Below are 13488 nucleotides of genomic sequence, written 5' to 3'. Positions count from 1 at the left end.
TTTTTAGTATATGAAAACAGAGATTCCATTAAAATTGAAAGAATGAAAATAAAAAACATTTAAAATATTTTTAAATTTGAATATATGCTCTCTTTTTGTAATTTTTTAAAATTATTTTAAATTTTACCAAATTTGATTTATTAATGTTTACAAATTTATTAAATGTAATGAAATTTTATTTGGTATTCAAACTTGAAATGTATACATTATAATTTTTTCCTAAATATTTGATATGGAAGAAATAATAATACTTTTTTAATATGAAATATTTAATAATATTATGTTTTTTATTTTTTATAATTTTATAAAAATTAATTAATTAATATTAAAATAAGAAGAAAGTAAGTATGGGTGATAAAAAAATTTATATCCTTTAAATTTGAACATGAATATAAAATGAAAATTTTTCTTTGGAGATGGATACGAGATAAGTGCCTTATTCGGTTCCGTCGTTATTCCTAATTCTTAATTTACAATGATAAAATTGATTATCAATAGAATGTTAAAACTTTATAGGCGATCACGAACCATAAATACATAAGGCAGTGAACTAAAATAAGGGTTAAAACTCTTGCTAAGGGCAACCTAATATTTTCCAAGTTTTCTTTTTCTTTTTCTTTTTCTAAATTTTGATTTTAAAAATTTTTCACACCAGTCCCTAGACTATATACTAGCTCTGATTTTTACATTTTTATTTCCATCCAAAATAAATATTTTTAATAATTTCTATGTTTTTTTTCAAGAAACAGCGACATATCTGTGAATGATGGAAAGCTGAAAATAAAACTTTGTTCTAAAGAGATAATATATTTATGAATTATATACATGAATATATTTTTTTCTAACGTAAGACTTCGAAATCAAAAGTAATAAATATTAATTTGATAGTGACTATTTCAACCTAAAGCAGACAAAAAGATAAGAGTCATCAAAGCCTTTTCGTGACAAGTATAATAAAATTTAGTTGTTGTTTGATAATTTGTACGAACAAATAAAGGATTTAAGAGGATCAATGAAGTGTGTTCGTATTATTACTTCAAATGTAAATGCTGCAGCAGAAAATGGGACCATAAACAGATTTATTCGTGTAGCAAATCAGAAGTAAACATCAAACAGAGATTTTGAATTCTAAATAATTGAACAAGTATCTAAGAACTAAGAAATAAACTAGAATAAAAAGGAAGTATTATTACAAATAAAGACACTATATTTATAATTATTTATTGTGACACCTTAAATAGAATCATATATATAGTTGAACTTTTCAACTTTCATAAGGTTCATAAGTTCATTACGCACTCTCACACACACATTCAATGTAATTTATGATTTTAAGTTTTGATTGATTCAATTACGTTCATTTTAAGTATGAAGATTAGATAAAAGCAAGATAAACCTATAAAAGATTATAAGTATATTAAAAATATAAAATATTAGATGTTAAGATTAAAGATGATAACGAGTTGGACAGAATAAAAAATCAATAAATCATCTAAATCATCTATGGTATATTTAACAATAGAAACAGGTTAATATTTTCTTGTAAAACCTTTATTAAGCATTATTTTATTTAGAAAAAAAAATATTGATAAAGTATATTCTTTCTAAGAGCTTTTTACAAACAAATCTATTGTAAGGCAAGAATAACAAATATAAAATACTTAAAAGTGACTTCATATCAAACAATACGTATGTTTTATCTCATTAAACCTTGATATCAAATGTGAATAGGAAAAAACAAGTTTTTATGATAAAAGCAATACAAACTATATAAAATATTATAAATTTAATGTAAAACATTAAACAAATATAAGAGGCTATAGAAGGATTTCACCACATTTTTTTTTATTAGCAAAACAAATTTAATTAAATGAAAAATTGTGTTGTCCTGACCTATGCAAAAAATGTTAAGAACAAACTAAAATAAGAGAAAATTGTCATTACATCTCCCCCTACAAAATCTTATTAATAAAGAATCTAAAAATTTCTAACTAAAAAATACACCATGTTTAGACAACAACTTAAAAATGTTGTCTAGAATAAGAGAATTGTGGTCTTAAGTTTAGAATCAGTTTGGCCATAGTTTTTCAACCGTGATTTGACCACTAGTGTAAAAAAATACACTTTTTTTAACTTTGTCTATTAGAAAATGAGTTTAAGTCTAACTCAAAACTACAAAACTGGTTTGTACTTAGTTAGGATATGCTCTAACCATGACTCTGATACCATATTAGAAAGTGGATTTAAGCCTAACTCAACCTCACAAAACCAGTTTGTAAGATGAGGTTTACACCCACTTATAAATTATGAATTGACATTATCTCTAGTCGATGTGAAACTTCCAACATTGTCTAACATGCCTAGGGTTTCAGAGAAATGAAGTCTTTAAAAATTGAATAAATTTTTTGAAATGATTGAGAACGTATATAGGTTTTCGGTTAAAACCAAAGACAAACCTTTTTCAATTTGAATAGGTGTCAGTTTTTTTTCTCCACTCCTCCTTGAACAATTGCTTTACTAAGAATTGAACTTGAAAGAAGAATTGAACTTGTGACACTGGTTCTAGGATCAAAGGTTTACTACTAGGCTAAAACTTATAGTTAATAGTGAGGTTGTAATTCTTTTCGCTTAAAATTGTAAAACCTCAAACGTCACGACTGTGAGATGACCCACATGACCTCTGTCACGGGACAATTGATAGTCCCAACCATTTAATTAGTATTGTACATGGTAATTTGAAATATTTGAAGTTAAATTACTTATAATTTTAAATACATGATCTAAGCTATCTACACTTTTAAATATGTGATTTAAACTATCCATAATTTTAAAACATATGATCTAAACTATTCACATTTAAATAATCATTATTTATAACTATCTAATTTTTTAGTGTGTTGCTTAAAAAAAATAATTACTATACAAATTAGGTTAAAGGCAAATAAAATTTAGTATATTATCAACAATAAAAAAAATCATGACTTATTCCTATTTTTAGACCATGGTTTTAGAATCCTTGATCTATAAAATGGTAATAGACGAAGGGAATTCCTCAAAACATATATCTCTTGATTATTGAAAGATAACCAGAGCCTCTTATTTCTCAGCTCAAGTTAAAGTAGTTGTAAATGAATCTTTCTGTCGTTGTCTCCCACCACTATGTTGTCTTTCAACTGTCACTGGCACTGCATCCATATTCTAGTTCCTTACTTTGAATGCACTATATCCTTTCCTTCTTATCCTGTCATACAAGTTATATGTAAAAAACTTACAACCATACAATAACTTTCTACCTCCTCCACTTAATTATTAGTAAGATACATCACTTACGTTTAGCTATGTCAAAACACATCATCCCTACATCTATACTTAACTACTCATATATTAGGTCTATCGAATAGGAGGTTCACCGAGGAGACACAAATATCAATGACATTTGAATCAATCATATCACCGGAGAAACACAAACATCAATGATATCTGAGCCAACCATATAAGAGATTGACATCACACTTTACCCAAAACCTTAAGATAATGGATTAATGGGTCTTTCACCTTTATATAGTGCTTTACTTTCTCATTTCTGAGATTTGGACTCACACTTGAATTCTCAACATTATATACATTAAACTTCCAATAATTTAAAATCATCTCTTCATATTAATTGCTGCTATTTTAAAAACAAAACACACATATATAAAAGAAGAAGAAATTTTTGAAGCATTACATATTGTATTTATTTTATTAAATCCATAAAATGTTGTGGAGGAGACGCCTTTTGGCCCTACAAGCACACCTAGTGTGAGGTATGGTAATGGAGGATATTCCACTAAAACCCTCTTTTAATGATCACTTGCACTTTTTTTCGATCACTTTCTGCATTAGCCAACATCAAGAGCATGACCTAAACCATAGTGAGACTCAATGATTTTGTTCTTAAGTGGGAATATACGGTCTCGCTTTCAGATCCTCTTTTTCAATCTATTAATTAACCAAATTAATCAACATTATTGTGATCACTACTTATCATTACTATGGTTTTCTAGCACATGTATGTCTGTATAACTTTGTATACACTTCTTAATTACTACATGCACACAAACATTTTTTTTCTAATTTTCTAAAACTTTTTCTATTCTCTTGTAAATCCATACTAAACTTTACTATGCATACATATCTCAGTAAGCTGACAATTAATTTTTATCCTTTTATTTAACATATATTCTACTATTAGATGGTCTTGAATAAATCAATTAAATTCAATCATTATTTGTTTTATTGTAACTGTCTACTTTATTCTAATTTTTTTTTTCTCTTTGGGTTGATCTATGAAGATGATACGGTTTCATATGTTAAAATGCTTGAGATTCTTTTTATTGTTTCATCTCATTCTTGATAAGTACTCCATTGGTTTAATTGATGGTGGATGGTTTAGAGTTTTCAGGAATTTTTTTTCAATCCTTTTCTCTATTTTGGATTATTGTTACTTGAAAAACAAACAACTTTCAAGAGTTAAACCAAATTTAATTTCTTACTTGGATTATATTGATTTTTGGTTGACATTGAGATTTGATAGACCATGGATTAGTAATGAAACTTTGGTTTTTGATTACTAATAGTAATAATTGAGTTATACCATATGTTATAATTAATATCAAAATGTTAGTTTGGTTTTTGGAAAACACTAACATAAAAAGGCTTTTAACATCTTTTGGGTAATATTTGTTGTGTTTTAACATACATCAATTAATGTTACATTTATACCATGTTAATTAATGTCTATTAATAGAAAAAACCCACGTCAAATTATGGATTTTTTTTCTTAACTTTTTGCTAATATATATTTTTTATTGAAATCATAAAAATTAGTATATATAATATAAGAATATACTATAAAAATTGTCTGAATTTTAGATGTAATATGAATATATTATCCTTTAGTATAAAAAATTCACAACTTCATTATCTTAAATTTAATGAGATTGTTTTTTGTCTTTGAAAATCTACATTATTTGGCCACGTAAGAAAAGTTAGCCTCGTTCTCACGTTTGTAAGCAAAAACATTTCTTTAATTAATCAAATTGACAAAATTTTCAAGTGTACAGAAAAACTGATGTGATGTGATGCCTTTATCACTTTAGTATTCAACAATTATAAGTAATTGCAGTTAACGAAACAGTTATCATTAAAAAGAATATTGCATAATAGGTACTCCAATTTTAATATTGCATAATAGGTACTTCGTAACCTACAAGACAAAACAGACCCACATACAATAAAAAGAAAACATGGATTGCATTAACGAACCGCAAACCTAGTTAATGGTCGGAAATAATTAGATTATTATGAATTATTATTTCAAGTCATTTATAAATTTATTTATTTTTAATTGAGATTTTATTAAATTGTATTTATTAGATATTTAAAAATTTTATACCCTTTAATTGAATTTGTATTATTTAATTTTCTTTAAATTAAATGATGTCATTGTTATTTTATCGTGACATTTTACTTCTTTATTTTACCTATTAAAAATATATAAAGTTTTATAGCTAACAAAATATTTTAAATTGCATAGTTTTATCAATTCTTTCTTCACTAAATGTCATGTCTTTGCAAATAACTACTTTCTTTGTCATGGATTGTCATCAAGCTTTTGTCTTAGTTGATAGATGAAGATATGTTATACATCCAAAAAGTGTGAGGTATCGAATTGAGGGTCTCCTTCCACTCCAAGCTTATTCTGATGTTTTATCATAAACACTTTTTGTTGGACAGTTATTCAAAATATACATAGCAGTAGAAACAACTCTTACCCAAATATATGCCGGATATTTTAGTCATTTTAAACAAAATACAAGAATTGATTATGCATTCACAAGTTTTAATTGGTGTAAAATTTTTAAGTACAAACAAGTTTTTTTCATCCTTTAAATAATCGTATGCCCTATCATCTTCATACTCTTATTTAATTCTGACATTATTTATTTATTTATTAAATCAACAAGAGATTATATCCATACTCGCTGCCCTCCTTTTTCTATTTCTTTTTTCGAAAATTTCAAACCAAGATGTGATGTAAGTTAAAAAAAATTCAAAAAGGAGTTATTCAGGGATAGGGAAGTGAACGTAGAAAATTGCATGGGTAAAATTGAATACTATCTACAAATCCAAAGAGATTAAAGTTTAGGATTATAAGAATATAAAATTATTAAACTAAGCACACATATGAAACTATTTAATGACAGCCAATATCCAAACATTGCAGTGAATTACTTCCACCATAAAACTAGGTATGGTAGTCTTTCATGGTACTCGGTTCCTCTATCTATCTATGTATTACTTTAGAACTATTTTATGTTGGAATGTGGTGTTTCTTTTTATGAAATAATAACATTGAATATTTGTATTTGTTACTATATATAATGAATTTTGAAGCATAGAAACCCCACAAACCTGATCGCATTTCCCTCTTCTTTTTCTCTGTGATTAAATTGCTATGTTATTCTATTATTGTAAAGTATGAAGGTGGGCATGCTAAACTGGCTGTTCATCTTGATGTTCTGTGATTACTCGTCCTTACGTAGAGAGGGTAAGTCATGTGTGAAAACGGCAGGAGGTCCTAGTCCTTATGGTTAATTTGGACAGATAAGACTAACATCGGGTGGTAGCTGTTGAGGGTATCCCAGTTACTACATCACCCGGATGCACGAACGTCGTAGCTACACAGAATTCATACAGCCCGGACAGTTAATCTAGTATTAGGCTTTGCATGAACGAGTGATGAATTATCTTGTTTGGTTGATTGTGTGAAATATATATTTATACATGAATTGAATTACAAAAGCTTACCCTATGTCTTTTTGTCTTGTCTGTTTTGTACGTTCAATTATCTTTCTGTTGCAATGATCATCCATGTGGATGTGAGTAGAAGGAGACGAGCTGCTGGAAGAAGCGCGGGAAGAAGAAAACTTAGTCGAGGTAGAAGTTAAGACCGAACAATAAAACCGTTCGGTCACTAGTATAGTTTGATAGTAAGGTGATCGTTCAATCACCTTTTCCCTGTTCTTTTGTATGACCGTCTGGTGTGGACTTTTGTAAACTGTTCGGTCAGAATTGCTTATCTTGTATAATTTAAGTTTTTAGTTATTTCTGTAAGGTCGTTCGACCATAAGCATATTTTTTTATTAATGTAAGATTGAGCTATAATATTATTAAATGTGATTATTTTATTATATAGTTTTGAAGTGTATTTTTGTGGAATGTAACAATTTTCCTCTTCTTTTTCTCTGTGATTAAATTGCTATGTTAAAAAAAACATTATCCTAAAAGTGAAATTGTAGTATTATCGTTTCCCTTGTTTGCTCCATACAGTACTGGCGGTACGTATAGCAGCGTGAGGAAAGTGTGAAAGATACACCGACAGCTATACAGTTATCTATTTAGATTGGTGAAAAGTGGATAATGAGGGTCCCTTAGCTATTAAAAATAGCAGAAAGAAAGCAATGGAATGGACAACATAAAGATGTGTCATTTTCTTGCCTATAAAGCTTTTAAATGGCTTATTTTATAGATAAAAAGCAATTCGCATTGTATTATGAGTATGGGATGTTTATCAACTGAGATAGTGAGCTTTTTCTTTCATTAATAATCAGAATTCAAATATAAATTTTATATTATATATTCAATTATAAGTTATATATACTTTTCTTTTAATTTCAATTATTTCAAGAACAATTTGTTTATTTGTACATTTCAAAATTTATTAGAAAAATGTATAACACACACAATTACTTTACTATTGTAAATTTTTTGTTCAGAAAATTATTGTTATACTTTCTCTCTATTTATTATTTATTATTTATTACCATACACTTTTTAATATTAAAAATTTATCTTTCATTGATTGTCAGTGATACCTAATTCTCCAAATATAAATAAATAAGACGTGAATACGATGTTATTGCTTTATATTTTCATAACGAAGTAGCCATATATGTACAAAACTTTATTGTAGAATTTGTTAATAAACATCTATGTAATTAATTGATCGAGAAATTTAAAAAAAAAAATATTTGTAAAAAATTAATTTTGCATATATGGATGTTTATGTTTTTATTATAAATTTTAGTAAAGCTCGTTTTATATTTACCTAGTTTAAGTACTAATGTGAGTTTTTGATGTTTTTTATATATAAAAATTGATAATATTTTAAAATAGTTTAAGATAACTCACACTTTATTTTGTTGACTGAATTAGGTTGCTTGATTTTTATATAAATTAATTTAAATTATTTTTTTAATTTTAGTCAATAAATATTTAATACTTTTCAAGCTGCAATTACAAAATGAATGAAATATAAATTAAAGTAACACTTTTAATAATTTAGTTTGAATGATTGGATAAATAATATTTTTAAAGAAATAATTATTTATTGATTTTTATCAACATTTTTAAAACCGTGTTCCAAAAAGAACCATCATTTTCACATCTTTAAATAAATTATTTCTAATACTTCTTAAATAATTAATTACAGGCTGCATTAGACCAACCTTAATTGTTTAGGTCCATTAGTCCACCATAATTGACAACCCTAATAGACATCCAAACCAAAACCATGCCATCCCCTTTAACATTATAAATCCTATTGAAAAAAACCATGAAAATGTATAACAAGATTAATTTTAATGCAATATCAACATAAACATTTATATTAATTAAAATTCATTCTATATATAATTATCATAAAATTTAACAATCCTTAATTATATGATTGTTGCATGTCTACAAAACATTTACAATATATTTCAATTAAATTATTATACTATATTAAGTATAAAAAGAATTAAATCATTATAGTATAAGTTATTTGTTATCTTTTACAGAATTCAAAGTCAAATTTTATTTATTTATTTAATGTAAAATTATGAGAAGCTACTACAGTTCTACACTTCCATCCTCTCACTATAAATAGATAACTTCTTCCTCTCAAATATATCAAATAAGGGGCATTCCTTAATCAGTGTTATGGATAAAATTAGCCATTGTTGTCCTTTTCTTCATCTGAGAGTGAGAACACAGCAATTTGTGGTAACCCTTTCAGTATTAGGCAGTGCACTGTCGTGGATCACCACTTCTGATGCTCAGAATCAGTGCAGTCTTACTAGATATCCCGATCTATGTGCTCAAACCTTGATGCAATTTGGTTCATCTAATCAAAGTGTTCATCATAACATTTTGGCTCTTGTCAACAAAACCATTTTAGAAACTAACTTGCCAAGTTCATATTTTGCTGAATACAAGACTGATGATGAAGATGGAGCCCATTCTGTCGTCGCAGGTAACTGATATCTTTTTATGTATTTTCATCTGAGAAAACAGTTTTTACGAATTTCAGATCAATTTAATGTCGTACGTGCATCTTTGAAATCTATGGTAACGAGAAAATTGTATTTGATTAAACTCATTAATTTTGTCGTCATTCACGTTTGATATGGTAATCATGGACATAAATCAGAATTGTGGTTAACGTTTTTCGTAATTGTTTATAGTATGAAAAATGTCTGATCGATATACCGTCACATATATATGTGGTTGTGGTGATATGAAAAGCTGTGACCACAATTGTGAGCATTTAAGACAATGTTCATGAACACAAATGATTCTGAAAATTCTCCATTGCATGCATTATTCACGAATTATTCTATTTGACAATACACTCAACCCAAATGGAACAAAACAAACACATTCATGCGAATACTGATAAATGGAAATTGATTGTGTTATGCCTTTTAATTCTTCGTTGTGATCATACACACAGATTACTGTGAAGAGCTTATCGGCATGTCATTGAAAAGGTTAGATCAATCCCTGAGAGCACTGAAATACCCTACAAGAAACAACAATGACATTCAAACATGGCTAAGTGCTTCCATAACTTTCCAACAAACTTGTAAAGACTATGCAGATGCACACACCACAATCTCTCCAGGAGGCCTTATGCAAAGAATGTCAGACAAAATGCACTATCTTTCTCAACTGGGAAGCAACTCATTAGCACTTGTTAACCATGTGAGCAAAAAAGGTAGCCAGAAAGATGAAACTAACAAAGAGGAACATGAATTTCCCAAGTGGGTATCAGCCAAAGGACGTAAGCTGCTTCAAGGAGGCACCATAAAAGCAAATGCCATAGTTGCACAAGATGGTTCAGGAGATTACAAGACAGTTTCTGAAGCCATTAAGGCAGCTTCAGGGAACAGGTTTGTGATTTATGTGAAGGAAGGGGTTTACAAAGAGAAGATTCGCACCAGCAAGGATGGAATCACCTTAATTGGAGATGGAAAATCCTCTACTCTTATTGTTGGAGATGACAATGTTGCCGAGGGTTCTTCCTTAACCGACTCAGCCACGTTTAGTGAGTTCTCTTTATCCATCCCCTCTCTCTAACTCTCATTTTTTTCATACCAAGATACATTACCAATTACTTCCTACTAGATTTATAACAGTAAACTTTCCTTAAAAATTGAATTTGGGCTGTGTTGGGCATATAATAATTTAGAAACTGGTGGGGACACCTAAACAATAATAAAGAAATATAAGAGAAAAACTATAATATTATAGACTACGAAAAATAATGAGTGTGTGTTAATAATGGAGGAGTGTTTTTGCATTATTGCTTTAATAAGTTTTGTAATTTGTAAGATCATGTGAAACTTAGCAATAGAAAAAAAAATCTTTGGTACAAATAAATGACTAATATATATTGTAGTATATCTATATCATCATTTTAATAATTTTGCCTTCTTCTGAGATGTTGTTAGCTTTAATTAACAGCTAATTTGATATAACAATATACAATTTGATACAAATATATGATTGATTTAGTAGTGCTTATTGCTCTAGACAACTGATAACCTCGTAGTGTGTTTCTCTGTGTAATGTGTAACGTAGGCAAGTAATTTTGATACAAAGCTTTAGTTTAAGTTTGCTCTTATTTACTATAAATGATTAAAACATCATATAGAACTTATATACACACAATACTTTCATAAACTCAAGGTAAAAATAAAAAATCTACAAATATATTATACATGTAAAGTTCAACCACCTTAAAATTATAAGTATTAAATTTATTTGTTCAAATTCTTCACAAGAATCTTAAAGTGCTGGTTGACGTTGGCTTTACATAAAGTGTTCAAATTCTGCATAAAAAAGTGTAAGAGTGATTATAGAATGATTAGTTAGAACATAGGGGCCTAGGAAATAGACGAAGCATCCGTTTCATTGTTCTGCATTCATTACTAAGATGCCAAAACCTTCATCAATAGTAAACTTTATGCTCTACAGTTAAGTCATGAACATTTAATAATAGAGAAAAAGTGCATTAGAATTTACTGCTTGGATTTCCAATGATGTTTGGATTAATACGATGTAACAATAACAATTCCTTTAACCCTGTCTTCATTTATGCTTAAGATTATCCCAAAGATTACAAACCTAAGTATAAGTACACAGATTAAAAAGAAGACTCAAATAATGAATGATTATGAATCGCAGCAATCACCGGCGATGGCTTTATGGCACGCGACATCGGATTCCAGAACAACGCTGGCCCAGGAGGCGAACAAGCGGTGGCTCTGAGCATAGCCTCCGACCATGCCGTCCTCTACCGGTGCAGCATATCAGGGTACCAAGACACCCTCTACGCCCTCGCCCTCCGCCAGTTCTACGCAGAATGCGACATTTACGGCACGATCGACTTCATCTTCGGCAACGCCGCCGCCGTCTTCCAGCGCTGCAACCTCCTCCTCCGCCGCCCTCGCGGCTCCAGCTACAACGCCATTCTGGCCAACGGCCGAACTGACCCCGGCCAGAACACCGGGTTCTCCGTTCACAAGTGCAGCATATTGCCGACCTCGGACTTTACGCAGTCGCGCAGTTCGTTTCTGGGGAGGCCCTGGAAGGAGTATTCGAGATCGGTGGTGATGCAGAGTACAATCGACGATGTGATTGCGGCGAAAGGGTGGGTGGCGTGGCCTGGGTACGGAAGCTCCGTGTTGAAGAGTTTGTATTTCGCGGAGTATGGCAATGAAGGAGGTGGTGCCGGAACCGCAGGGAGGGTGCAGTGGCAGGGTTTTCATGTTCTTAAGGCTGAGGATGCTGCCAAATTCAGTGTTGCTAATTTTATTGCTGGAAACTCGTGGATTCCCTCCAGTGGAGTTAATTTCATTTCAGGGCTTAATTAACTCAGCAGAACAGCATTTAGAAGAAGATGATGATGATGTTGATGAATAGTAGCAGTAGCATCATTAAGAAGAAGAAGAAGAAGAAGATGATGATGATGATGGTGATGTGTAATCATCTTTCATGTGATTAATATTGATCCCACTTATGTACAAAGAAGGAAAACATGTGTTTGTGTTTATTCATATACTTTTGTTAAATATGATTATGTTTTCTCAGCATATTCCTGTGGGTAAATTTAGTTATTAATTTTATGAAAAGAAAAAACATAGATTTTAATGCAAGATCGACACGAACCCTTTTGTTAGCTACAACTCATTGTCTTTCAATTACTACAATTGACTGTCACTCGATTATAGCTAACATTTTTCCCTTCTGGTGGGGTATAATTAATTGACTTTTTCAATTTCGTTAAATCTTATATAAAGTTATACAAAAAGTGCATATGTTAATGAAAACGACATGACCAAAGTGTTATAAACTCTTGCTCTTTTTGTTATAATGACTTTTCATAATCAAACTTAGAATAATTCTGGTCATCATTTTACTGTATACACTTTCAGTAGCTTTTCTTATACTAAAATAAGTTAAAGAGAATATCATATGTATTATCAGTTACATATTCACACTCAAGACCACTTTGTAATTGAAATTTTTAAATTAAAAATTATTGTGATATTTTTTTTCTCAAGTCAGAACCCACTGTCATGAAGCATAATTTTTTTCTTTAAATACTCTAAACATATATTTTATTAACGGTTACAAATTTAAGCAACTGACCTACTATAAATTTGAATAAGTCACGTATGGTGATTACTTCATCTCTTCTATAATTTTTCTTTTTGCCGCTTCACATTTAAGAATATCACATCAATTGGTGCACACTAATTGATCACATAAGAATTTCCAGAGATTGGATCGCAGATGGCCCAAGAACCAAATCGAAAGCAGCCCAAACACTAATTGTAGGAATAGAGGCCCAATTCAAAATAATAATTATGAAAAAGAAGAGTTGAAAAAGAACACTCACCAAACCAAATTAAGATTTTTTTAACATAAGGTTGGAGTGCCAAATTATTTCTTGTTTTCTATTCTGATTTGATCATGAATGGGAACTGTGCAATTGCATTTTTTTTTCGAATGTAACTGCAGACATTGGTGGTTGTACCTTATATGTTCCCAACTTGTGGTCTTTGTTTCTTCCTTCTATCAAGAGTTATAGGATCTTGGTAACATGAATTTGAC

General features: G+C 29.6%; 1 protein-coding gene across 1 annotated transcript; it reads left to right on the top strand.

The window, feature by feature from the left end:
- Positions 1 to 9016: 9016 nt before the first annotated feature.
- On the top strand, positions 9017 to 12464 carry LOC124834270 (Plant invertase/pectin methylesterase inhibitor superfamily). The gene is made up of 3 exons (XM_047308932.2): positions 9017 to 9340; positions 9821 to 10414; positions 11557 to 12464. Exons 1-3 carry the CDS (start codon positions 9028 to 9030, stop codon positions 12243 to 12245), a joined length of 1596 nt encoding a protein of 531 aa, XP_047164888.1. The 5' UTR covers positions 9017 to 9027; the 3' UTR covers positions 12246 to 12464.
- Positions 12465 to 13488: the final 1024 nt, after the last annotated feature.

The sequence above is a fragment of the Vigna umbellata genome, chromosome 2 (assembly GCF_029865625.1).
Source record: "Vigna umbellata cultivar VRB3 chromosome 2, Vumbellata_1.0, whole genome shotgun sequence".
NCBI lineage: Eukaryota > Viridiplantae > Streptophyta > Magnoliopsida > Fabales > Fabaceae > Vigna > Vigna umbellata.
Note: the sequence above shows the minus strand (reverse complement) of the source record. Positions and strands in the feature narration are given on the sequence as shown.

Bases quoted from the DNA above. Each gene is read 5' to 3' on its own strand.
- LOC124834270 (XM_047308932.2), top strand. From the start codon at position 9,028: ATGGATAAAATTAGCCATTGTTGTCCTTTTCTTCATCTGAGAGTGAGA. The intron at 9,341-9,820 runs GTAACTGATATC...TCATACACACAG, and splicing joins AGCCCATTCTGTCGTCGCAG to ATTACTGTGAAGAGCTTATC. The intron at 10,415-11,556 runs GTGAGTTCTCTT...TATGAATCGCAG, and splicing joins AACCGACTCAGCCACGTTTA to CAATCACCGGCGATGGCTTT.